This window comes from Aquarana catesbeiana, linkage group LG02, assembly GCF_042186555.1.
Source record: "Aquarana catesbeiana isolate 2022-GZ linkage group LG02, ASM4218655v1, whole genome shotgun sequence".
Classification (NCBI taxonomy): Eukaryota; Metazoa; Chordata; class Amphibia; order Anura; family Ranidae; genus Aquarana; species Aquarana catesbeiana.
In genome coordinates, this window is record NC_133325.1 from 674,382,630 (window position 1) to 674,409,694 (window position 27,065).

The 27,065-nt window shown below is 43.4% G+C and overlaps 1 protein-coding gene across 3 annotated transcripts in view; it reads left to right on the forward strand.

The window, feature by feature from the left end:
- Positions 1 to 27,065, forward strand: part of PAFAH1B1 (platelet activating factor acetylhydrolase 1b regulatory subunit 1) — a 179,690-nt gene that overhangs the window by 97,458 nt on the left and 55,167 nt on the right. For 2 of the 3 annotated variants that reach the window (XM_073616703.1, XM_073616704.1), the window contains exons 3-5: positions 16,435 to 16,519; positions 23,806 to 23,880; positions 24,936 to 25,142. In XM_073616703.1, the coding sequence (XP_073472804.1) occupies positions 16,435 to 16,519; positions 23,806 to 23,880; positions 24,936 to 25,142 (367 nt within the window). The remainder of the gene's footprint in view (positions 1 to 16,434; positions 16,520 to 23,805; positions 23,881 to 24,935; positions 25,143 to 27,065) is intronic. The other variant, XM_073616705.1, reaches the window with a different exon arrangement.

The following is a 27,065-nucleotide window of genomic DNA, read 5'->3' on the forward strand; positions in this document are numbered from 1 at the left end:
GAGGAGGAGTTTCAGGAGGCGTGGTTAATACTGGAATCAAATCTTGCAGGCAGCAGGGTTCCGTAGTAGTCAGAACAATTGATTTAGAAGCGGCTAAAGCTAACTTTTTTTGTTTTCCTTTTTGAGATTAAGATTTTACATAAATGAGCAAAAGATGACCTCTGTGTTCACTGGTTTGTCTTAACTCTTACTGCATCTTTCTCTGGACAGTTTGGTCTTTTTAAAATAAGCTGAAAAATAACCATTAATGGTCAGATCACCAGATGAACACAAAGGGAGAAAAAAAAGCCTTAAACAGTTACCAAACGCTTCATATTGGTTTGCTGAAGTTTAATACATTTTGCTTTGGGGTTAAATACTGATTTAATTTCCAGAAGAGTGTAATTGGTTGTCTAGGCTGTTAAATTTTTGTTTTGAAAAGCTTGGTATCTTTCGTCTGACTTGGTTAAAGGAGAAGTCCAGCCAAAGCTCGTTTGACTGGGCTTCTCCTATGGATCACAGGAGTGCAATTCGCTTTGCACTCCTGTGACCCATTTTTAGCAGAGAGCAGACTGAAGTCCGCTCTCTGGCATTGCATCATCGTGGCAGTCTGGATCCGCCTGGTACCTTGAATGACACCCGTCTCAGCGAGCCGCTGAGAGCCTGAGATGGCCTCTCCCCGCCCCTCTACAGCCCAGCGCTCCAAAGAGCAAGGAGGAGCAGAGCGGAGAGCTGCTGATTGACAGTGAGCAGCTCTCTGCTCTGGGAGCTGTAAGAACCGAGCCATTGGCGATGTTTGATCGCTCGGTTCTCAGTGTAGAGGCGCCGGGGGACAGATGCAGCATCAGGCCATGCTGCATCCAGCTAGGTTGTTAAACTGGAATAACCCTAAAACCTTTACTTTTAAGAGGTGATAGTGATTTGAAATATTCACACAAGTATGGTGCTTCATTAAGGTTCTAGAAGCCTTTTGGTGCAATAATCTCTAAATGACTGGGTTATCTACGCGATAAAAAAAAGCAGTATTGATCTGGTCTCGCATTGAACTTTGTAAGCTGCTTTTCCATTTAGGCAGTGGAGAAAAGATAAATGTGTATTGTGTGAATGTCAGCTTTTCCCCTTGTACTACAATTCCAGCTGTTCTTCAAGTCTCACGCCAACATGCACAGCTGTCAGAATACAGACAACCTCTAACCGACCTTTCCTCGGCTTGCTTCAGCTATGATATCTAGATATAAAACTGTGCTGGGCAGATTTATTTAGTTTATTTTATGCAATCCTGTCACTATCCAGCGCATTTCTAATTTTAAGCATATGAGAAAAAAACATAATTGTTACCTTCAGTAAAAATTGCCTGTCAAAACAATTGGTAGATCTATGCAGTCAGATGAAATTAAATGCTGTTCTTGATTTTATTTTGTTGCCTCCCAGTAAGGCCACCTAGCATACAGAGCAGACTGTCTGCAGTGCTGACAAGGTTCTGGAACGAAGAAGACGTGTCCTGGAACCTCCAATTCTGAATGCCCAGGGCCCTAAATGCTGGTGTCACTCGGTACATCTGAGCCCCAGCCTGCCATAGACTTTGACCAGCTACACACTGAAGCTCTGTGGGAGGGAAGCACTGCAGCTGTACAGCCCAATGTGCAAGGGACCCGGTATTCTAGGTTGGCCTTGCCTCCTCCATAAAGAGAAGCTTCACCCTGTAAACAAAAATGTAAGTCTGTAGCTTCAAATACTGTAGATGCTAACGTTTAAAAAGTACATCCTTGCCTGTCCCACGATCCAGCGATGTCCTCACCCAGCTTTCCTGGTCTTTGAGTCCAGACGCCAGTATCTTAACTGTGGGCAGCTGACTGCGACTCCTTATGCCTCACAGCTGGCTGCCCACTCGCATGTGCGAGTCGTGCTTCACCATGTAAATGGTCCTGCAGTCTCCTGGGACCTGTGACGTGTCCCAAAAGACTGCCTGGGAAGGAAGGGTCTGAACTGTCAAAAATCAAGTACCCCCTCAAATATATTCAAATTATTGGGGAGGGGGGGTGAGGAGAAGCAGAACCTCTCCTTTTGTGTGAAGTTTCGCTTTAACCTCTGATTATTGTAAATGTCAACAATATAATTAAGCTTTTATGTAATAAAAAATCTGAGGCTTCTGCTGACATGTTTGTGAATTTAAATTTTTGAAAGAATTTGGTTGGGAGAAAAGAAAAGGTAACTGCCATTGAGTTGATTTTGGTCTTGGAGCCTCCAAAGCCATCCTGATTTTCCTGGAGTCTGTGACCATGTATAAACTGAGATATGAGGTGGTGGTCGCTTTATAAGCATCTGATTTTTTTTTTTTTTTTTTTGCTTATGCATGTATGCGTCCAGCCCAGCATTTTAGTTTGCCCAGGAGGTACAGGAGCAGCACCCAGCCCTGCAGCCTTTGTCTATGGCTGGACAGGGCTGAATGCTATACTGACTGAAACTTGCATTTTGGACCCTATGCTTTCAGGTATGTATACCTGAAATTCAGGTATTCTGTGTTCTGGGCACAGGTCCCTGAATGTATAGTGCCTTAAATGCGAGTACTAAGTTCAGTCTGCCATATACAGTGCATACGGAAAGTATTCATGCGCTTCACTTTTTCCACATTTTGTTATTTTGCAGCCTTATTCCAAAATGGATTAAAGCGGAGGTCCGCCCAAGGAAAAAAAAAAAAAAAAAACAGCAGCTACACATACTGCAGCTGCTGGCTTTTAATAATATATCCCTTACCTGTCCTGGAGTCCAGCAATGTCGGCACAGCTTTACTGTAGGGGTAGTATTGGCCAGGTTAATGAGCAGTGCCTTGTTTCCCCCAGACATGCTTGCCATTCAGGTCAAAGCATTCAATCTGTTTCATCAGACCAGAGAATTTTGTTTCTCATGGTCAGTCCTTCAGGTGCCTTTTGGCAAACTCCAGGCGGACTGTCATGTGCCTTTCACTGAGCAGTGGCGTCCGTCTGGCCACTCTACCATACAGGCCTGATTGGGGGACTGCTGCAGAGATGGTGGTTCTTGGCTCATCGGCTTCTTGGTCACCTCCCTGGCTAAGACCCTTCTCGCCTGATCGCTCAGTTTAACCGGGTGACCCGCTCTAGGAAGAATCCTGGTAGTTCCAAACTTTTTTCATTTACGAATGATGGATGCCACTGTGCTCATTGGGACCTTTTAATGCTGCAGAACTGTTTCGGTACCCTTCCCCAGATCTGTGCCTGTCTCAGAGGTCTACAAGACAATTCATGGCTTGGTTTGTGCTCTGACATGCACTGTTAACTGTGGGACCTAGACAGGTGTGTGCCTTTCCAAATCGTGTCCAATCAACTGAGTTTACCTTACCACAGGTGGACTCCAGTCAAGTTGTAGAAACATCTCAAGGATGATCAGTGGAAACAGTATGCACCTGAGCTCAATTTTGAGCATCCTAGCAAAGGCTGTGATTACTTGTGTACGTGAGATTTTTTCCTTTTTTTTTAAATTTGCAAAGATTTCAAACAAACTTCTTTTACGTTGTCGTTATGGGGTATAGCTTGTAGAATTTTGAGGAAAATAATGAATTCAATCAATCTTGGAATAAGGGGTTAACATAACAAAATGTGGAAAAAGTGAAGCGCTGTAAATACTTTCTGGATGCACTATAGTTTTGGCAGGCTGCAGAGAGCAGGGCTGAGCGCCGCACCTGTGCCCTCCAAACACACTAAAACACGGTGATTGTCCAAAAACAGGGTAAATGCTGAGTGTACAAGTAGCCTAATTCTCAAAACAGGAATTGGGATAGCTATGACAATATTTGCTGTCACTTTGTAAATCTGTTCTCTTCGCTTGGGAGTTTATGGTGTCCCTCCTCACCTTTTGCATGTTACAGCACCTTTCTGTTGACATCCAAATATGTGGAAAAATGTATGTCCATGATATGCAGGCATTTGATATTTTAGGTAAAATCAGGGGAACGCTGCACTGGCCAGTAAGGCCCCTTGTACACGGGCATCAGAATTTACTGATGTTTACTCAGGAATTTGTTGACAGTTACAGTAAGAAAAAAACTGTATAAAGATAGACCTTGAGTAATGCTGTGTATAGGCATGTAATGGTGTGTAAGCGTATCGACAAGTAACTCTTCATTGCCAGTGTTGTAATATACTAATTTATACTCGCGTAAACATGCTTATAGGTGCAAGCACTTAGTTGTATGCTTATAAATGCATAAACAAGCATATGTGCAAAAATTGGACAAAAAAAGAAGGGGATATTTGCGCTAACCACTATATAATAATAAATATATACAAAAATATATATGTGCACAAGTGATATGACTAAAGTGTGATTAAATGCTGCACCTCTATAGGTCAAATACCAAAACCTAAAACCAATATTAAGAAAGAAAAAGATGCGCAAAGAAACCGCTACAAATAACAATAAATATTGTTGTGAACAGATTCTCTAAAACATAATGTGAAAAATTGAATGGTGCATCAAAAACAAATAGTTCATGTAATATAAAAAATAAATGAATAAAACCAAAAGTGAATTCATCAAAAACAGAAAGTCCCAAAATGATTCTTCAAAATTTAGGAGATGTCAAAGTCCTCCTTTTAGCTCAAACGCCTGAAACAGTGTTTAGGAGCATTAAGCATTTTCATGTGTACATTGATTATAGTGAAAAGTAAGCAAGCATTTGCTTATAAAAGAAATGCCCATAAACTCTCAAACTCTTTGCAATATGAGCTGCTATGAGCATTTTTTTTATGCAGCTTTTTCTGCTGTCTAATGTGCGTGGACCCTTAAAATGTTTTCAGATTTTCTCATTTCTTGACGTGTTTTCATTGAGATTTGGTCCAGTGTTACAATCTGTGAAAATGTTTTAGATGAAATTAAAAAAATATTAAACCACTTACTGACCGCCTAACTGTAAATGTACGTCATTACTTTGATGTTTAATACTGGGGTATCTTTATTTACAGCAGGCGGCCGGCTTTCATATAAAAGTGGTCTCAGAGGCTGATTCATCACGAGATTGTTTTTATAGGCAGAAGCAGTCTTTTTTTTTTTTTACCACAGAGCTCAAAATTAAAGAGGACCTGTGATGCTTATTTCCATTGCAAGGGATGTTTGCATTCCTTGTAATAGGAATAAAAGTCATCACACGCACACAGAATCGAACGCATACTTAACCACTTGCCAACCGCCGCATGTACAAATACGTCCCTACTTTGGGAGCGGATATCGTTGTTATGGCAGCAGTTAGCTGCCATAACCCTGGTATCCCCGTTTTCGGCCAGCTAAAAGATAAAAGTGGTTTCTGCGGCAGATTCGCCGCAAGATCACTTTTATCGGTGGCGGGAGAGGGGGCCCCCCCCCTCCCGCCGCAATACGGGGCAGCGGCAGAGGCGACCACGTCCTTTCCCTAGCTGTGCATGGAGACGAGTGAGGGGAAGATGGCGCCCACCCGTCTGACACTGCAGGGCGTAAGCGACGTCAAAACGTCTTACAGCCATATTTTTTTTCAATGTCATTTTTTTAAATTACTTTTTTTTTTTTTTTTATTGCATTTAGGTCCAAATATGAGATCTGAGGACTTTTTGACCCCAAATCTCATATTTAAGAGGACCTGTCATGCTTTTTTTCTATTACAAGGGATGTTTACATTCCTTGTAATAGGAATAAAAGTGACACATTTTTTTTTGTTTTTTTAAACCGTGTAAAAATAAAAAAAAAATCAAGTAAAATAAATAAAAATAATTTTTTTTTTTAAACGCCCCATCCCGACGAGCTCGCACGCAGAAGCGAACGCATACGTGAGTAGCGCCTGCATATGAAAACGGTGGTCAAACCACACATGTGAGGCATCGCCGCGATCGTTAGAGCGAAAGCAATAATTCTAGCCCTAGACCTCCTCTAACTCAAAACATGGAACCTGTAGAATTTTTTTAAACGTCGCCTATGGAGATTTTTAAGGTAAAAGTTTGACGCCATTCCACGAGCGGGTGCAATTTTGAAGCGTGACATGTTGGGTATCAATTTACTCAGCATAACATTATCTTTCACAATATAAAAAAAAATGGGCTAACTTTACTGATGTCGTGTTTTTTTTTTTATTCAAAAAAGTGAAATTTTTCCCAAAAAAAGCACGCTTCTAAGACCGCTGCGCAAATACGTTGTGAAAAAAAGTATTGCAATGACTGCCATTTTATTCTCTAGGGCAGGGGTCTCAAACTGGCGGCCTTCCAGCTGTTGCGAAACTACAAGTCCCATCATGCTTCTGCCCGTGGGAGTCATACTTGTAACTGTCACCCTTGCAATGCCTCATGGGACATGTAGTTTCACAACAGCTGGAGGGCCGCCAGTTTGAGACCCCTGCTCTAGGGTGTTAGAAAAAAATAATATATAATGTTTTGGGGTTCTAAGTAATTTTCTAGCAAAAAAAAAAAAAAACATTTTAAACATGTAAACACCTAAATTCCGAAACGAGGCTGGTCTTTAAGTGGTTAAGTCTTGCCCGCATATGTAGTGTTCAAACTACACGTGTGAGGTATTGTTAGAGCGAGAGCAATAATTCTAGTGCAAGCCCTACTGTGCAACTCTAAACAGGTTTGGTGGATGGAGAGTAATGCTCTTCAGAATTCCCCATAGGTGTTCGGTTTGGGTTCAGATCAGGTGACATACTTGGCCGGAGACATACTTGGTCACTTTCACCCTGTTCTTTTTTTTTTTTTTAGAAATGCAACAGTGGCCTTAGATGTGTGTTTTGGATCATTGTCATGTTATGAAAAATGAGCAGCGACCAAGGGTATGGAGTGATGGTAGCATCTTCTCTTTCAATATAGAGCAGCACATCTGTGAATTCATGATACCGTTAATGAAATGCTGCTCCCGACACCAGCAGCTCTCATGCAATCCCACAGAAGGACACTGCCACTATGTTTCACTATAGTTTCATAGTAGATAAGGTTAAATGAAGACAATATTCCATAGAGTTCAATCTGTGCAGGTGTACGTGGCGGTGTCTATAATTTCCCATATTGTATGTTCTTTAATAACTTGCCGACTGCCCGTTGTTGTTTGATGGCGGCAGAATGGCACTCCTGCACAAATTGCTGTAGCTGTACGGCGGGCGCTTTGAGTATAGGGGGCGCGTCCCTAAGGAGCCAGTGATCGTGCCGGCGGCCGCGATCTCTGCTGGGCACCCGCGATTGCTCCTGACAGAGCGAGGATGGGGATTTGTGTGTCTAAACACACAAATCCACATCCTGTCGGGAGAGGAGACAGATCGTGTGTTCCTAGTATATAGGAACAACGATCAGTCTCCTCCCCAATCAGTCCCATCCCCCCCCCCCACAGTTGAAACACACAGTGAGGTAACACATTTAACCCCTTGATCGCCCCTTAGTGTTAACCCCTTCCCTGCCAGTGATATTTACACAGTAATCAGTGCATTTTTATAGCACTGATCGCTGTATAAATGGCAATTGTCCCAAAAATATGGTGTCCGATCTGTCCGCCGCAATGTCGCAGTCCCAATAAAAATCACAGATCGCCGCCTTTACGAGTAAAAAATGATGATAAATCCCCTTTTTTGTAGATGCTATAACTTTTGCGCAAACCAATCAATATACGCTGCTTGCAATTTTTTTTACCAAAAATATGAAGAATATCGGCCTAAACTGATAAAGAATTTTTTTTAAATTTGAGATATTTATTATAGCAAAAAGTAAAAAATTTAGTGTTTTTTGTTTTTTTTCAAACTTGTCACTCTTGTTTATAGCGCAAAAAAAAAAAAAAAAACTATCGCAGAGGCGCTCAAATACCACCAAAAGAAAGCTCTATTTGTGGGGAAAAGGGACATAAATTTTGTTTAGGTACAACGTACATTTAAAGCAACACGGTCCCATATCGCAAAAAATGGCTTGGTCAGGAAGGGGGTAAATAATTCCGGGGCTGAAGTGGTTAAGATGCACATCCAAGAGTCTCTTAAGAATATCCAATACTCCCCGCAGCCACCACCAATTGTGGAAGAGTTCCATATCCTCCTTGCCCTGACCGTGAAAAAAACGCTTCTCCAATCTCATTGTGTGTCCTCTTAAACTCCTTGAGACCAAGTAGTTTTTTCCTTTTGCTGGGATCGCCATTAAGGTATTTGTAAATTGCTATCGCTGTAGACACTATGCATTTTTCTTTTTGCTCCTCACCTTTGTGATGCCATACAGTTTTGAAGCCATCAGTTCCAAAAAACATTTTATCTTGGTCCCATCACTCCAGAGTACAGAGTCTGAGTAGTCTTTTTGCGCATGGGCCCTGACAAATTCTACGAAGGCAGCGCCTATATGTTACATTTTACACCTTGAATACGGATGTAACAAGTTAGAAAAGATGAACTGATCCTTTAATTGTGAAGCTCTAATGTGCATCTAACGTTAATTGTTAAAGAATCAGATCGCGATTCTTTCCCCCTCGTGATCTAAAAGCGGAGTTCCACCCAAAAATGGAACTTCTGCTTTAAGGGAAGGTGACCCCCTGACATGCCACATTTGGCATGTCATTTTTTGGGGGGGGGGGGCAGAAACCCTCCTTTCAGAGGATTTCAGCTCCCACCTCCTCCTGGGGCACCGGAAGCAAGTTCACCTCTCCCCCCTCCCTCTCGGCAATCATCTGGGATACGTCACAGGTCCCAGATGATTGCCCAGCCAGGCGCAGCGCAGCTCTCGCAGGCACAATGCCGGGCCCCCACAGTGGCAATGCCCGCGCCACAGAGAGGAGGGGGAAACTAGCAGGGCTTCGTTCCCCCGCATTGCTGGACCCTGGGACAGGTAAGTGTCCGATTATTAAGTCAGCAGCTGCAGTATTTGTAGCTGCTGACTTAATTTTTTTTTTTTTTTTTTTTGGTGGAACTCCGCTTTAACAAAGCATTTTCTCGATTCTATGCAGAGTTCTCTGCTCACAGCTGACAGCTGTCCATCTCCATGTAAGCGATGTTGTCATAAACTAAATATTGTAACATAATCCTTTTAGGAATAAAGGAATAAAACATTGGTCTGTAGTGCTGGATTCACCCCTATGCATTTTTAGTGCTTTTTGCATTTTGCCGATTTGCACTACAGAACGTGTAGAACAAGCAATTTTCTGGAAAAAAAAAAAACACTGATTTTAACTTGAAAGCAACAAATGTCAGAAAAAGGTTTAGTCTTTAGGTGATTAAACTTCCCTCATTTAGGCTGGATTCACACCTATGCATTTTTGGTGCATTTTGCTTTTTGCATTTTGCAGATTTGCACTACAGAACGTGTTCCATAGGAAACCATGTCAAATGGACTGTAGTGCAAATCTGCAAAATGCAAAAAGCAAAATGCACCAAAAATGCATAGGTGTGAATCCAGCCTAAATGAGGGAAGTTTAATCACCTAAAGACTAAACCTTTTTCCGACATTTGTTGCTTTCAAGTTAAAATCAGTATTTTTTTTTCTAGGACATTACTTGGAACCCCCAAACATATTATGTTTTAGCAGAGACCCTAGAGAATAAAATGGTGGTTGTTGCAATATTTTATGTCACACTGTATTTGCACAGCGGTCTTTCAAACACTTTTTTTTTGCAAAAAAAACACTAACGAATTAACAAACTAAACCATAAAGTTAGACCAATTTTTTTGTATAATGTGAAAGATGATGTTATGCCATGAAAATAGTGATCTTCTATGCAAAAAAATTTTGATTCCCATTTTGGCCAGAATCGTGCAGCTCTAGTGCACATGGAAGGAACGAAAAACAAGGTGTTTCCTAACACACTTTTTTTGTTCTAAGGAATGTATTTAAAGATAATTGGATATATTTGGTATGTTTCTCACGTGTTTTGAAGTCCACTATTTTTCTGTTTCTTCAGTACTATGTTTGGCTTTTCTACTGCCCACAAAATCCCAACCCCCACCCTCTTCTTCCCTTTTTTTTTTTTTTTTTTTTTTTTTTATATGTATCTGGCTTGACACTTTATCTACTTGCACCTTAACACCCAGTGTTAATACTCCTTGCATTATATCTGTATTCTTTGCTTTATTGTACTAAGTGCAGGTCTTTCCAGATAATTGCTTGTACCCAACTGCAGTGACCATGCTTTATGAAGGTGCTTTATTGATGGGACATTTTCCATCTACTGTGAACTTTGATATCTTGCAGCTCTGTAGCTACCTCCTGAGGGTGTCAGGGCTGGCTTATCTTGCTCTAGGCTCAAAATGTCAGTTAACACTGGTCATGTTGCTATTGTGTCTCTTCTGAATTTCAGAAGAGACAAAGAGAATGAATGACTTACTGTTGCTTACCATATAATGTATGATTATATATTCTGTCTGTATATTATAACCTGCCTGCTTGTTTGTGGTTATTTGTATCAAAACTATCTTGCCATCCACCATCTCCAGAAATGACATGTCAGAAGTCTGGCTCGGAGCTGATACAATTGCTTGACCCTGGATGACATTGCACTAAAATAAATGAGTGATCGCTCCTTGTCATAACCAAGCAACCCTATTAGACCCCTTTCACACTGGGGCACTTTGCAGGGCGCTATAACACTAAAAATAGCGTCTGCAAAGCGCCCTGAAAGAGCCGCTGCTGTCTCTCCAGTGTGAAAGTCCCGAGGGCTTTCACACTGGAGTGGTGCGCTACCAGAACAGTAAAAAAAAGTCCTGCTAGCAGCATCTTTGGAGCGGTGAAGGAGCTACGTATACACCACTCCTGCCCATTGAAATCAGTGGGGCAGCGCGGCTTTACTGCCAGCATAGCCCTGCTGCAGGAGCGCTTTGCGGTGGTTTTAACCCTTTCTCTGCCGCTAGCGGGGGGGGCGGGGGGGGAGCGCCCCACTAGCGGCCGAATAGTGCTGCAAAATTGACGGTAAAGCACTGCTAAAAATGGCTCTGATTTACCGCCGACACACCCACCGCTCCAGTGTGAAAGGGGCTTTACCCTGGACAGACAGTCCTAGTTAGTTATTTCTGTACTCGCGATTTCTTTTTGGTTTTGTTTTTTTTGTTTTTTTTGTTTTTTTTGTTTTTTTGTTTTGTTTTACTTAGCTATTTGGGGAGGTTTAATACTGCTGGCTGACTTTGATTACCAGCTATGTCTCATTGAGGAGATTTCCCTTTAATTCCCATCCTGTAAACTCAACAGAAAGTGAGGGGATACATTTCCAATGTGAGGGGTATACACTCTAGTCTCAGGAACAGGTGTTTCCATTGGAAGATTTTTTTTTTTCTCTATTGCTGTTCTGGTAACAAATCAAATATTTGGCATTTCCAATCATTGGCCCATGCATTTCACTGACCTTCGTGATCAGGACAGGGATGAATCTCCCTAATGGAGACCTTTTTTACATACTATTTCTCAAGAACTATAGATGCAGTTGCATGTTAGATGCCTTGATGTGCTGACCGAATGTTAAATGAAAATAACTTCTGTATTATGTGAGAAAACTGAGATTTGACCGTTTGAGTCCGATTAAAGCAGTCTAAAGGAAACATGGTGTTTGCTATTGCACGTTTTGCCTGGCTGTCATGCTGGCCTTCTGAGTCCCTAACCAGATACATGTGTGTCAGAGCCAGACAAATCCTAGGAACCAGGCAGCCAGCCAATGCTCCATGAAATCCACAGCTGGTGCTTTTTACTTTTGAGGTTTTGGCTGGGTTCACACTGGTCCGACAAACGCTCCGACATTGGGAGCTCATGTCGCATGACGTGTGAAATCCCACGTTTCCCTATGGGAGCTGTCCTAACTGGTCCGACACAAGTCGTTCCGACTTTGGAAATGCTCCCTGTACTACTTTGGTCCGACTTTGATCCTACTTCAGCCTATTGACTATCATTGAAGTTGGATCAAAGTCGGATCGCCGTCTCGCATGATCCGACTTCGGCACGCGACTTGTGCCGCGATGATCTTGAGGGGGAACTCCACGCCAAATTTTAAATAAAAAAAACGGCATGGGTCCCCCCCCCAAGGGCATACCGGGCCCTTAGGTCTGGTATGGACCTTGAGGGGAACCCCCTAAGCCGAGAAAACGGCGTGGGCCCCCCCCAATCCATACCAGACCCTTATCCGAGCACACAGCCCGGCCGGTCAGGAATGGGGGTGGGGACGAGCGAGCGCCCCCCCCCCCTCCTGAACTGTACCAGGCCACATGCCCTCAACATGGGGGGGGGGTTGGTGCCTTGGGGAGGGGGGCGCGCTGCGGCCCCCCACCCCAAAGCACCTTGTCCCCATGTTGATGAGGACAAGGGCCTCTTCCCGACAACCCTGGCCGTTGGTTGTCGGGGTCTGCGGGCGGGGGGCTTATCGGAATCCGGGAGCCCCCTTTAATAAGGGGGCCCCCAGATCCCGGCCCCCCACCCTATGTGAATGAGTATGGGGTGCATCGTACCCCTATCCATTCACCTGGAGGAAAAAAGTGTCAATTAAAAAAAAAACACTACACAGATTTTTAAAGTAATTTATTAGACAGCTCCGGGGGTCTTCTTCCGGCTTCGGGGGTCTCTCCGGTTCTTCTCCGCGTCTTCTGCCGGGCTCCTCTACTATCTTCTGCTCTTTTGCTATAGCGGAGGAGCCCGGTCTTCTGCCTTCTGCCCTCTTCTCTTCTTCTGATGTTGACACGACGCTCTCTCCAGCTGGAATGCACTCTGGGCGCTCCGCTCTGACTTATATAGGCGGTGACCCCGCCCCCTTATGCTGTCACAGTCCCTGGGCATGCTGGGACTGTGACGGCATGAGGGGGCGTGGTCATCGGGTGATGACCACGCCCCCTAAAACGTCAGTCCCAGCATGCCCAGGGACTGTGACGGCATAAGGGGGCGGGGTCACCGCATATAAGTCAGAGCGGAGCGCCCAGAGTGCATTCCAGCCGGAGAGAGCGTCGTGTCAACATCAGAAGAAGAGAAGAGGGCAGAAGACCGGGCTCCTCCGCTATAGCAAAAGAGCAGAAGATAGTGGAGGAGCCCGGCAGAAGATCCAGAGAGCGCGGAGAAGAACCGGAGAGACCCCCGAAGCCGGAAGAAGACCCCCGGAGCTGTCTAATAAATGACTTTAAAAATCTGTGTAGTGGTTTTTTTTTATTGACACTTTTTCCCTAGGTGAATGAGTAGGGGTACCATGTACCCCATACTCATTCACATAGGGTGGGGGGCCGGGATCTGGGGGCCCCCTTATTATCTCCCGGATTCCGATAAGCCCCCTGCTCGCAGACCCCGACAACCAACGGCCAGGGTTGTCGGGAAGAGGCCCTTGTCCTCATCAACATGGGGACAAGGTGCTTTGGGGTGGGGGGGGGGGCCACAGCGCGCCCTCCTCCCCCAAGGCACCAATCCCCCCATGTTGAGGGCATGCGGCCTGGTACGGTTCAGGAGGGGGGGGGGCGCGCTCGCCCGTCCACGCCCCCATTCCTGACCGGCCGGGCTGCGTGCTCGGATAAGGGTCTGGTATGGATTTGGGGGGACCCCCACGCCGTGTTTTCGGCGTAGGGGGTTCCCCTCAAGGTCCATGCCAGACCCAAGGGCCTGGTATGCTCTTGGAGGGGGAACCCATGCCGGTTTTTTATTTAAAATTTGGCGCAGAGTTCACCCTAAAGATTCATACCAAACACAGTGCCGGGCATTGGCGGGGATCCAAGTCGGATCCCCATTCATTGAAAGTCGGACACATGCAGGCTCCATGTCGCAGGGCAAAGTGGGATCGAAAGTAGGACGGCTGTAGTGTCGCACCAGTTTGAACCCAGCCTTTCGCTAGTTGTCAGTGTAGCAGGCTCCCAAAAGAAGAAGAAAAACCTACGGTCTCCTTGATTGGACTGGTTACGGAATTCCATATTCCTTTGTCCACCCCTGATGTATTCAGATGGTTACTGCTGACTTTCCCAATAGGCATTTTTGTCGGAATCAGTGATTTAAAATGTCAAAGCCAGTGAGTCGTCATAACAGTCAGGCAGCAAGCAGTTTTGAGAGGTTAACAATGGCAGCCCTCATATTTCTTTTGAAATTATATTAGGCCAAAGCTAAAAATTTAATATATTCCAGCTTACCAGTCATTAATGTGGTGGCTTAATTAGTGTTTCTTTTTTAATTAATTTTTTCCCCTCTATTTTCATCTGGTGATCTAGCCAGTAACACTTCCTCCTGCATTAGAGTGCCTTTACTCTGGATAGGGGAGCACAAAGACACCCTTGGACAGCAGCATTGTTAATCTGGGGGGAGGGGAGTGTTAGATGACGCCAGCTAATACTTTACAAGCAGTTACAGCAAACAATTTCCCCCCTTTTGGGATAAAGGTTTTACATAAAAGCTGACCATGGTAAGCACCCCTGTCCGTGTTGAATGGTGTCTCAACCCACTTACTGCTACATCTGCAAGGACAGCTTATTCTGTTGGAAAAACAGATTTACTGGCAGGCTCACCAGATGGAAAGAAAGCTTAAAAGGAAAACAAATGCAACCATCACATTGAAAAATTGATAAGCTGCAATATAGTAAACAATTTATTTTGGGTTTAATACTGCTTTAGGGCCGGTTCACACCAGAACGTGGTGTGGAAAAGGTGCATTTCCTGCACCATGCTCAAAACGCACTACCTTTGCAATCTGCTGCGGGTGCTAATATAAGGTTAAAGCCACCCCAAACACAGTACGTTTGCGGGGACCAGATTGCTCAGTACTGCATTACTAATGCAAATTGGTGTGGCTTTTTTTTTTTTTTTTTTTTGGAATAGTGCGTGCACAATTTTTTATTTATTTTTTGCATTCTGGCATGATTTGCAACCCATTCAAATGAATTGGCTACAAAATTGCACCACATTGGAACACGCAGGTATTGCAGAGGATTGTGGACCATGTTCACTGTGTTTCAGGTGTGAGCCGGCCCCTAAGATTTACTTGATAGCCATTAGGCTCTGAGTGTCTGTATTATTGGGCTTACACTCTGAATTGGTAGTAAAAATAGGCAGCTCTCCCTTTTTTTTTTTTTAATATTTAAATAGGATATTTTTGAATAATATATATATATATATATATATATATATATATATATATATATATATATATATATATATTTTTTTTTTTTTTTAATTTATTTTAATAAAGGGGTTATCGCTTCTGGCTCCAAGCACACGGCACAACCCAGGACAGTCTGTGCTCTTTCAGTGAAATTTAAACAGCCGTGTGCAATAAGTGTAGATGTCTTTATGGTCAAATTTTTGTTGACATTTTTATTATTTTAGCGCTGCATTTTTGTTATTTACTCTGTGAAGTATGCTAATTTTGTGATTTATACAGTTTTAAAAAGAACCACCTGGATATTGTGGAGCTTCTAAGTCTTGCCAAAAAGTGTAGCCTGTAAATTCCAGTACAATTTCCAGTACAGTTGTGGCAGGCAGTTGTGAAAGTCATTCTATGGGAGAGGTCTATGCAGGAGCATTGCAGTAAGACTAGCTGTCTGTGGCAGAGTATCCCTGTAATGCAAAATACAGTATATGCTGCCAGTGCTGACGTTTACCGAAAATGCTGTATTTATGGCTGACAATCCCTCTTGAGTCACTCCTGGTCCTGGCAGGCTTTAGCAATGTCCTCTTCTCACTGACGCTCGGATCTGTGGGCAGTCCATTTCCATCATCCCTTACAGTGCAGGACTAATAACCCTGCATTGCAGGAGTAGGTGGCTTTGCAAAAGCAGTCACACTGAAGGAGCCTACAGGAGCAACAAGCAAGAGTTTTTCCTTGTCCCTGTACTCTTAAACTTAGAGGAACTGCAGTCTGCTCACATAATTTGTAAAAACATCTTTGCCATTCTGAAGCTTCTCTCCAACCACTTTGCAAATTATTTTATATATACTGTGATTCTGTACTTGCCAAATATGCTGCAGAAATCTCCCTCCGCGGAGTCCGGTTGCATCCATTTTAACTGTGGGCAACTGAAGCTGCTGCCTGTTCACTTCCAGGATTTACACAGACACACACCTACAGCTCTGCAGCTCTCATTGGCCCTCTTATGACTCATCCCCCCCTCTCCTTTCCTGGAAAACTCAGGAGTGAGTGTGTGTTGTGCATGATGATGTAAGCCTAGGTTTTTTACCAGACAGGAAGTGGGCCGTATAAGGTATTTACAGGCAGAAAAAAAAGTTTTACTATCCAAAGTTAAAACAACAAGGGCAGAAGATTTAATAGATGGAAAGTTGAAAAAATGACTGAAGTTTCGCTTTAATGAGCAATTAACCTGAGAGGGAGCCCCAGCTGGTCTGGTTTGGGATTTAACCTTACACTATGTATTTACTTGAAACCAAGCATAATAGATGCAATCTCACGTACAGGTTAATTCAGATATGGCAAGTTCACTTTAAGCTGAACAGTTGAGATATACGGTAGACCTTTGAAAATTATTTGTGAAAGTGTTAATTTTAATTGATATCACATTTTTTCCTCCCCCAGAAATCGAGCAATAGCAGATTATCTTCGTTCCAATGGCTACGAAGAAGCTTACTCTGTTTTTAAAAAGGAAGCAGAGTTGGATATGGTAAGTCCTAGGTTTGCTGATTCATGTCTGCTGTCTTTTTTACAATTTGAAAACAAATGGATCTTTATGCCTTCCTCTAAGGGCCTATTCACACTAGTGAGTTGGGCTGAACAGTGTGTGCTGAGACACAGTGCATACGCACCAATCCTGACACATTGCATGGTTTACTATGTTTTGCCTTTTTTTCCCTCGGAACTTTATTGAAAAGCCACAAATAACATTTCATCAAAGTTCTTCTGTTCAATGCAGCAGTATTGAAATGTGGTTGTTTGCGTCAAACCTGCTGCGCCAAAAAAATGTACTCCTCGGGAATCTGCCCTCATGGCCGTAGTGCAAAATTTATAACAAATTGTATGCTGTTCAAGAAATGCAACTGTCTGCCTGAAGGTTTGTCAGAAACAGGTACATAAATCTGTCCATGTCTGCACTGAGGAAGGATTATTCACACTGGATACTCCTCCCACGGTGCCCGTCACTATGACGGGTGCATGACTAGAGTGTTTTGTATTTTGAGTGGAGCCTGACGGGGAAACTGGGACTAGTCCCTATCAGTTCTGCTTTACATTTGAATGACAGCGCAAAGCAATGGGCTGAACCATAGTCCAATAGCAGCCCAGTCATTTTCCTAGTATTGGCATTTTCCATATTTGAATATTGACGTTAGCTGTATCCCCATTTACATTTAGCTTTCAGCTGGGGAATCTCCTGGCCGATAGCTGAGTGGGGCTGGGAATACAGTCCTGTGGGATACTCTTACAAACTATTACAATCGGAGTATTGGTGTACCTCTGTATGCCAGCTCAGAAGTTTGCTCGTTGCAGCCAGTTTTCTGTTCTGAGAACTTTCAGTAGCTCTTTAGGATTCTCTCGCTATGACAAGGACAAATTCTTAAAGTGGCAGTAGTAAAAGTTCCTGTAATGTTACTGGCACTGGTGAGAATGTTTGCCTGAAATAGACGTAGGTGGTTCTTAAAGTGGTGTTCCGGACGAAATTATACTTTTTAAATAAAAATACCCCTATAATACACAAGCTTAATGTATTCTAGTAAAGTTTAGTCTGTAAACTAAGGTCTGTTTTGTTAGTTTATAGCAGTGGTTTATTTTATAAACTTACAGCAGGCCGTGGCCATCTTAAGTCTGGGCATCTGAAGCCAGACTGTATTTCTTCCTGGATCTCATCCTTGCAGATCTCGCACATGCTCAGTGCAGCACAAGCAGTGTAATAGGTTTCAGGTCAGGTTTCACAGCAACGGCAGTGTCAGAGGAAGTTGCCGCCCCTTCCCAGAAGGCATTGCAAACAGGAAATGATGCGATGGGCCGTGGCCAGGGAGCAGGAAGTGAAAAATGAATACAGCAGATATACAGTAAGTGCTGAGAACATATTTTTAAAAATATCCAATTCGTTTACGGTGCACAGTTTAGTGAGGGATGCTGAAGAGTTGTAAAAGTGGGTTGAACTCCACTTTAAGCGAACCACCTACCACCACCGTTTGCTCAATACTAGGAAATAAGAGACCCGTTCAACTTTATTCTACTGTATGAGTAAATCTTGTTATATCTAAAATTAATCTAAAAGGAAACTGGTAGTACTGGCAGTACACATTTTTTTCAAAATCTGTGTAGAGAATGTTTAATTCTGGAATTCTTGGATATATTGAATATTAAAAAGCCTAAAATTGTATTGTAAAAATTGTGACTACTTTTGCACAAGTTATGCTAATACTGAAACATTTGCAAAGATTTCCTGAAGCACCGTATTGTGAAAAGGCTAAAATTGCTTCATCCATAGCAATGAAACTGTGTGTGTGTGTATATATATGTATGTATGTATGTATGTATGTATGTATATGTGTATATATATATATATATATATATATATATATATATATATATATATATATATATATATATATATATATATATATATATATATATATATATATATATATATATTATGTATGTTGAAAGGAGTACTCCACAGAGAATGGGTGCAGTGTGGGGAGGTGATTGTAGTGCATATGGCTCTGACTCTGTGCTTCATAAAATTTTATCAGCATTGCATATCTCTGGGTGGCAGAAATTTACTCAAACTTAAACCTGTTTTGATGGACTTCTGTTCTACAGGCACTTGGGTTCTACAGTGCCTTGAAATGTTTCACATTTTGTCATGTTATAATCAAAAACGTAATTGTATTTTATTGTGATAGTGGCACATAATTGTTTAGTGGAAGGAAAGTTAATTAGTTTTCCAAGTTTTTTTTTTACAAATAACTGAAAAGTGTGGTGTGCATTTGTATTCAGCCCCTTTGGCCCTGGTTCACACTGACTGCTGAACTCACACGATTTCATTCCCATGTCAGCCCCCAATTTCAGAAACATCTGTGCGGTATTCTGCACAGATGTCAATAGAAATCATACCCCGAAATCGTCAAAAGTAGTACAGAAACTACTGTAGGGAATCGGTGTGGCGCGCAAATGCGGCATCACACCGATTTGACATAAATCGCATTATTGTGAACCAGGGCTCGCGCTGATACCCCTAACTAAAATCTAGAACCAATTGTCTTCAGAAGTCACCCAATTTAGTAAATAGAGTCCACTTGTGTGTAAGTTGATCTCTGTATACATACAGCTGTTCTCCTGGAGAGCGGTTCATTTCAGCATCCGACAATGAAAAGAGTATGGCACAACTACAAACCTACCAAGACATGGCCATCCACCTAAACTGACAGGCCGGGCAAGGAGAGCATTATTTAGAGCAGTGTTTCTCAACTCCAGTCCTCAAGGTGCCCCAACAGGTCATGTTTTCAGGCCCTCCATTATTTTGCACAGGTGATTTCATCAGTTTCATTGCCTTAGTAATTACCACAGCCGTTTCATCTGAGGGAAATCCTGAAAACATGACCTGTTGGGGCGCCTTGAGGACTGGAGTTGAGAAACACTCATTTAGAGAAGTAGCCAAAAGGCCCATGGTAACTTTGGAGGAGCTGCAGGGATCCACAGCTCAGGTGGGAGACTGTTCACAGGACAACTATTGGACTCCATGCACACTGAAGCTGATTTAAAAGCTAGTACCGACGCCAGGAAAAAAGGAGCGTTAAAAATTTAATTTTATGAGCGTTTAGCATTGGTGTCAATGCGCGTTTAGCCGCCTCTATTCAAAATCAGTGGTTCCCTATGGAAGCCCATTGATTTGAATGGAAACGCACCAGAAGTCGGATCATGATGATTCGACTTGAGGTGCAATTTGTGTGCTGAGGATGTTGAAGAGAAATGCCCACCAAAATGAAAAAAACATTGGCGTGGAGTTCCCCACAGGACGATACTAGACCCTTCGGTCTGGTATGGATTTTAAAGCGGGGTTCCACCCAAATTTTGAACAATATCTGTATGTATTCTCTTACTTGCCTAGATGCTGACATGCTGTTTAAAAAAAATCGCCGTAATTACCTTTTATTTTTCTATTCTTCTTTGCACTTCCTGGTTCTCCTCCCGTGGGAGTAGGCGTGTTTCTAGCCTCTCCCAGACTCCTGGGAGCTAGTCTCAGGCTTCCCAGGATGCCACTGAGCATGTGCAGGAACGAGCGGTGAATGCTGGGAGCACAGCATTCACCACATCCAGGAAATAAATGCTTGTGGGCTTCAAATGCCCACAATGAAGATGGAAACCGCCTGCAGTGAATAATATAAGTTATTCTTTCCGACGAAATCTGACACAGGCGGACATATTACACACAATATGTGAGTATGTAATGCTGAGAAGAAAAGTTTGTGAATGAACTAAAAAAAAAGAAAAACGATAGGTGGACCCCCGCTTTAAGGGGAACTCCCCACGCCATTTTCCGAGCACGCAGCCCGGCAGTTCAGGGGGTAACGAGGTAGCCCCCCCACTCGCACCATGCTAGGCCACATGCCTTCAACATGGGGGGGCGCTTTGGGACAAGGGGGGGCACCCCAAAGCACCTTGTCCCCATGTTGATGAGGGCAAAAGCCTCTTCCTAACAACCCTGGCCAGTGGTTGTCGGTCCGAGTGCGGGGGCTTATCGGAATCTGGAAACCCCCAATTACAAGGGGGGGCCCCCAGATCCTGGCCCCCCACCCTATGTGAATGAGTATGGGGTACATTGTACCCCTACCCATTCACCTAAAAAAAAAAAGTGTCAAACACAGTACACAGATTTTTAAAGTGTTTTTTTATTAAGGCAGCTCTGACGTCTCTACCGATTTTCTTCTCCTCTGGCGATGTCTTCTCCCTCCGGTCCTTCTCCACCCTGCGCTGGCTGGACGTGTTCTAGCAGTTTCCTGTATGCCCTTTCCAGATACTGTTCATTAGCAAATAGTCCAGATCAGGTTTAAGCTCTGAGACTCCTGCAAGACCAAGCATTGCTAAACACAAAATGATCTGTAAGGCTCTCCCATAGCAATCCAGGGCCGCCAAAGTCAAACCCCTCCGCAGAACATTCTGTTATCTAACCTAAATATCCCTGCTCTGCGTGCAATTGTAGAGCCCGATACCGATTGTCCAGCTCTATCTCTTGCTGGACCAGCCTGTCCAACTCGGTCACCCATTACTCCTGGGGCTGCTTTCAGGAATGCCAACCGCCAAGGCCCGCTGGTCACTGGCCCATTGCTCTGGGGTTGGAGAGCACTTGCCCTGTTGCATACAGCGACCTGGAGGGCTCCAATCCAGAGTCCTTCCTGAATCTGCTGCCTAAGCTCCAGGTAATCATCCACAGATACAGTCCTGGAGTATGCTGAAAGGATGATCCCCACTGCCCCGGAACTCTGATGCCAGATCCATATCTCCGCTGGGTTGACGGAAGTCTGCTATCCTGATCTTGGATCCAGGTGGAGGTTTGGATGTCCCAGACTGCCGGAAGCATCCCGCCGCTGCCACCAGTGTAACGAAATGTCCCCCACTCCGCTTGAGTGCTTTCGTCATATACCGCTTCCTCCTAGTCTGAATATAGATATCAGATATTCCAACCGCTGACAGGCACAAACTAGGCAGTAATCGTTTGGTTGCTCAACATGGACTGTTTATTGGAACACCATATAAGTCATTGCACACGGCGGACCCAGCATTACACTGGGAGATCGCATCAAGTCCACATCCGAAGAAGAATAGAGGGAGAAGACAGCGGCAAAGACCTGGCAAAAGAGCGAGAAGACAGCGCAGAGTGGAGAAGGACCGGCAGAGTGAGAAGACATCGCCAGAGAGGGGAGAAGAAATCTGAAGCGAAGTCGGAGCTGCCTTAATAAAATACTTTAAAAACCTGAGTACTGTGTGTTTTATTTTTGACCCGTTTTTTCTTTTTTTTTTTTTCTTTTTTATAGGTTAATGGGTAGGGATACTCATTCACATAGGGTGGAAGGCTGGGATCTGAGGGCCCCCTTATTAAATGGGGCTTCCAGATTCCGATAAGCCTTGCCCGCAGTCTGACAACCACCGGCCTGGGTTGTCTGGAAGAGGCCTTTGTCCTTGCACCCCCCTCCCATTTCTGACCTGCCGAGCCATGGTATCGTCCTGGGGGGAATCCCACACCATTTTTTTTTTTTTTTTTTTTTTTTTCCCATTTTGGCGGGTTCCCCTTCAACATCCTCAGCACACAAGTTGCACTGCACTTCTGGTGCGACTTCTATTCAAATCAATGGGCTCCCATAGGGAACCATTGCTTTTGAGTAGAGGCAGAGAAACGCCTGACAAGGCTTAACGCTCTGTATACAGCGTTAAACTTTAACACCTTTTACAGGTGTCTGGCGTTTTTAGGACTGCTCTTGAACGCGTTCAGACAACAGCCCATAAACTCCCCTGCTAATAACCTTCAAAAAACTGTGCATAGACACATGGCATAACATAGAGGGGAGTTTAAGGGCTGTTAAACTGATGTTTGTAAGAGTTTGGGCGTTTTGGGGTTTTTTTTTTTTTTTATTTCAGTTTAAGTGTGCATGGAGCCTTAGTTGTGCACTCCACAAATCTGGTCTTTATGGATGAGTGAGTGGCAAGAAGAAAGCCGTTGTTAAAAGAAAGCCATACTTTTTGGCCTAAAAACAAAACTCTGTGTGGCAGAAAACTAATGCTGCACATCACCCTGAACACATGATCCCTACTCTGAGACATGGTGGCAGCATCCTGTTGTAGGGATGCTTTTCATCAGCAGGGACAGGGAAGCTGGTCAGAGGTGAGGGAAGATTTATAGAGCCAAATACAGGGCAATCTTAGAAGAAAACCTGTTAGAATCTGCAAAAGACTTGAGACTGGGGTGGAGGTTCACCTTCCAGTAGGACAACGACCCTAAATATACAGCAAGAGCTACAATGGAATGGTTTTAGATCAAAGCATATTCATGTGTCATCCAGTTGAGAATCTGTAGGAAGACTTGAAAATTGCTGTTTACAGATGCTCTCCAACCAATCAGACAGAGCTTCAGCTATTTTGCAAATAATGGGCAAAAATGTCACTCTCTAGATGATGTGCAAAGCTGTTAGTCATACCCAAAATGACTTGCAGTTGTAATTGCAGCGAAAGGTGGTTCTACAAAGTATTGACTTGGGGGCTGAATACAAATGCACGCCGCACTTTTCACATTTATTTGTAAAAAATGTTTTAAACCACATCTAATTTTTCTTCCACTTCACAATTATATGCCACTTTGTGTTGGTCTATCACATAAAATTTCTATAAAATGCATTGGCTTTTTTGGTTGTAACATGACAAAATGTGGAAAAGGGGTATGAATACTTTTTCAAGGCACTGTTCATGCATAAATCTATAGCCATGCAAAATCCACTTGAAACTGTTAAAGTGAACCTGTCATTGAAGTCAAAGTGAAGCCATCCACACAATCCCAAAGCTTGTCAATACAGACCCTTATGGAGGTTTTAAACTCTGTTTAGAAACATTGAAAGGTCACGATTCCCAAACTGGCAGAGAAGGAGTTAAGAATAGTGGAATAGCTGAAATAAGAGTGTGGAGATTAATGTAATGTACAGCCTTTGTTTACCTACCCCTCTAGTTCTGGCCTGTTTAAAGTGGAGTTGTCCTTTTTAAGTTGTCCTTTAAATCCTATTACAATAGTCTGTAAAAATGGGTTTATTGAAAGATTATAGTGGTATTGATGCCATTAGAAATGCGTTCTGTAAGAATTAACAAAAACTCAATCTTGGTCATATTTTGGCATCTATCTGTAGTAAAGTACTGTAGATAGTTTCTTATATAATTGAATTCTACAGCACATTGATGCCTTTCACACAGCTCTTCCTGTTCAATATGTATTTTACATTTCAGAATGAAGAATTAGATAAAAAGTATGCTGGCCTACTGGAAAAGAAATGGACATCAGTTATCAGATTACAGAAGAAGGTAATTGCATTCGTTTTTGTGAATAAATGCCTCTTGTATTTATCTTGAATGTGTAGATCAGTATTATACATGGTTGAATTTTTTTCAGATCTTCTACTAAATATTTGTATTCAAACTTGCAGACATCTATTTCCAAGTTCTTAAAGTGGAAGTCCATGCAAAAACTAAAATCCCTGCATCTATACATACATACCTACATACGTTTTTCTGCAGGCGATCCAACCCGATCTCCAGCGGCAGAAGCTCTGCTGAGTACACGTCTGACAACGGCTGTGAAATTAATAGGAAGTGACGTCACTCATAGAGTTACTATAGGGCTTCAGTTGACAGACGTGTTCTCTGCACCTACCTCCAAAGGGAAGCCTCGGCTCACAGCTTGGCGTGGGTTTAGAGCCTTTGCCACTGGAGATCGGGTCGGATCGTCTGTAGAAAAGGTATGTATACTTATTTTTTTCTTTTCGGGCCTAGAGAGGCTAGTGTTAGAATGTTGATGGCTATACATGCAGGGATTTTAGTTTTTGCATGGACTTCCACTTTAATTTTTATCAGTGTATTTTTACCTCCGTCTGTTTTTTGAGTTAGGATAGGGCAAAAATATGTTGCTTAAGGTGATCGTAAACAATCACCTTGTAAAAAAAAAAACCCATCCAGTTTTAAAATGGAAATGAAAGCAAAACATTTGTATTTGTTTTTAGAAGTGATCACATTCCCTCTGATCTCAACTGCTTAAGAGCTGGGGGAGGAGAAGCAACAATATACCGAACTTCTCAGTGAAAGGCTGTGTAAGGGGGAAGGGGGCTTTCAGGGCAAGTCTGATCATTGGAGGCGAGCAGGCTGAGTTCCCAGCATAGCAAGAGAACTGACCATGGTGTGTTCTCCTGCTTAGTGTGGTCAGTTTTTTAAAGGAAAGCTGTCGGGAACACAAGGGATTTCACATAAAGATAACAGGATACTTTTTCATACGTGGTGCGTATCAGGAATATGAAATGTTGGGGTAACAAACGCTTTAATATCAAAGGCTGTCCTAACATTTGATTTCCCCTTTCTAATTTCAGGTTATGGAGTTAGAATCAAAACTGAATGAAGCAAAAGAAGAGTTTACTTCTGGGGGACCTATAGGACAGAAGAGGGACCCCAAAGAATGGATACCACGTCCTCCCGAAAAATATGCACTTAGTGGCCACAGGAGTCCGGTCACTCGTGTCATTTTCCATCCAGTGTTTAGTGTTATGGTCACTGCTTCAGAGGATGCAACTATTAAGGTATTTCTAGTGACTTTTTTTGAAGTTGTGTAAGGCCTCTTTCACACTGACGATCCGTTCAGGTCCACCTGTCAGTTTTTTAGGCGGACCTGAACGGACCCTCCATAGACATCTATGGAGCGTCGGATGTCAGCAGTGACATGTCCGCTGACATCCGACCCGCTCCGATCCGAAAAAGTGTAACGGAGGAAAAACCTACTTCTCCATCCATTTTCGGATCGGGTGACGACGGACTCTACGGTCCATCATCATCCGATCCCCCATAGGGGAGAGCGGCGCTCTGACATGTCCGTCGTTGCACAGTGTGCAGCGACGGACCTGTCATCTGCCTGCTCAGTGGGGATCGGCGGATCGATCCCCCCCGCTGAACAGAGTGGGCTCCGTACACGGACACGTCCGTGTGAAGGAGCCCTTATAGTTGAAACACATTTTTAGAACTGAAGGCAAATTTTAACATTATTTAGGACCAGCTCCGACCAGAATGCGATGCAGGAAACCTGCATTCCGTGTGCATTCCCTGCGCCATGTTCAGAATGCACTGCACTTGCGAGTTAGCAGTTAACCTAACCACTTCCGGGTGGCCCCGCTGCGCAAAATCACGTACAGGTACGGGATTCGTGCCCACGGACAAATGGGATTTATTATAGTAAAACACCATACATAGATAAAGTGATCAGTTTAAGGTTAAAATGGGAATGTGGGAAGCTGAAAATGCTAGCCCTACGCATTTCGACTAAACGGTCTTCAACAGGGGCATAGGCGTGAAATGCATAGGGCTAGCATTTTCAGCTTCCCACATTGCCATTTTAACCTTAATAAATCTCATTTGTTTGACCTATACCATGTGGAGCTCCCCTTTTTCTTTTTCCGCGTTTTTCCGCTGAATTATCACCCCGGATCATCCCCTCTTGGAAACTGGGAATTTGAGGGACAGTCGTTCAACTCCCGCTTGTGTCTATCATCATCCATCAGGGCTCGCGGCCTACAAGACACCGCTTGGTCTGGATACCACGGGAGATCCTCCCTGTGCCTTTCTGACGCACTGCTATAGGGTATGTGCGTCCTACGGATCCGGTAAGGGTACCCTCTCATTTTCATTGAATATCCATACGTCTTCTGATGATCACCGTTATCTTCCAACTTGAGGAGATATCCCTTTCACATTTTCCATATGGACTTTTTTCTATTTGCTGTTCCATATTTCACACAGAACATTTGATTATAATTTGATGTTCACAAATTTTTCACTTCTGCAAGGGTGTTCATTTTATATTTATATGTTTATTATCACATGTTAGGTACTCTTAGCGCTGCACTTTTTGTTATTTCTCATTGGACTTGGTTTGTTTGTGTGTCAGCTGCTTTTGTTTTCTGTTTTTTACACTATGGGTTTAGCGCAGCATTTTCTCACTCTACACAATTCACCATATGCCTGTGTTCTCTGCTGCCATGGCCAGGACTAGATATGAGCAATTCTTGCGGTTCATGCCTTTCAATGGCAATGAACTCTGTCATCAGGGTGACCCTGAATATGATCGGCTCCACAAAATTTGGCCCCTCGTAAATCACTTTGATCAAAAACTTGCAGCCTTGTACTACGCCCCAACAAGCTGTCTGCGTTGATGAGTCCCTGATTAAGTTTTTTGGCCGCCTTGTTTTCAAACGTTATCTCCCCAGCAAGCGTTCCAGATATGGAGTCAAAATGTAAAAGCTCTGTGACACCCCTACCCAATGAGCACCCCAAAAAAATGCTGTCTGTTCCAAGTGTGGCTACAGGCGTGACACTTGCTATTTTTGTCCCGCCTGGTGAACCTGGTCTCTGCATCGGGGACTGTTTCCGTCACTACCACACACTAGTAGAGTATTTGTATAGGGTACAGCAAGGGCACAGTCTAGGGCACACTTTCACACAGGGTCTCCAAA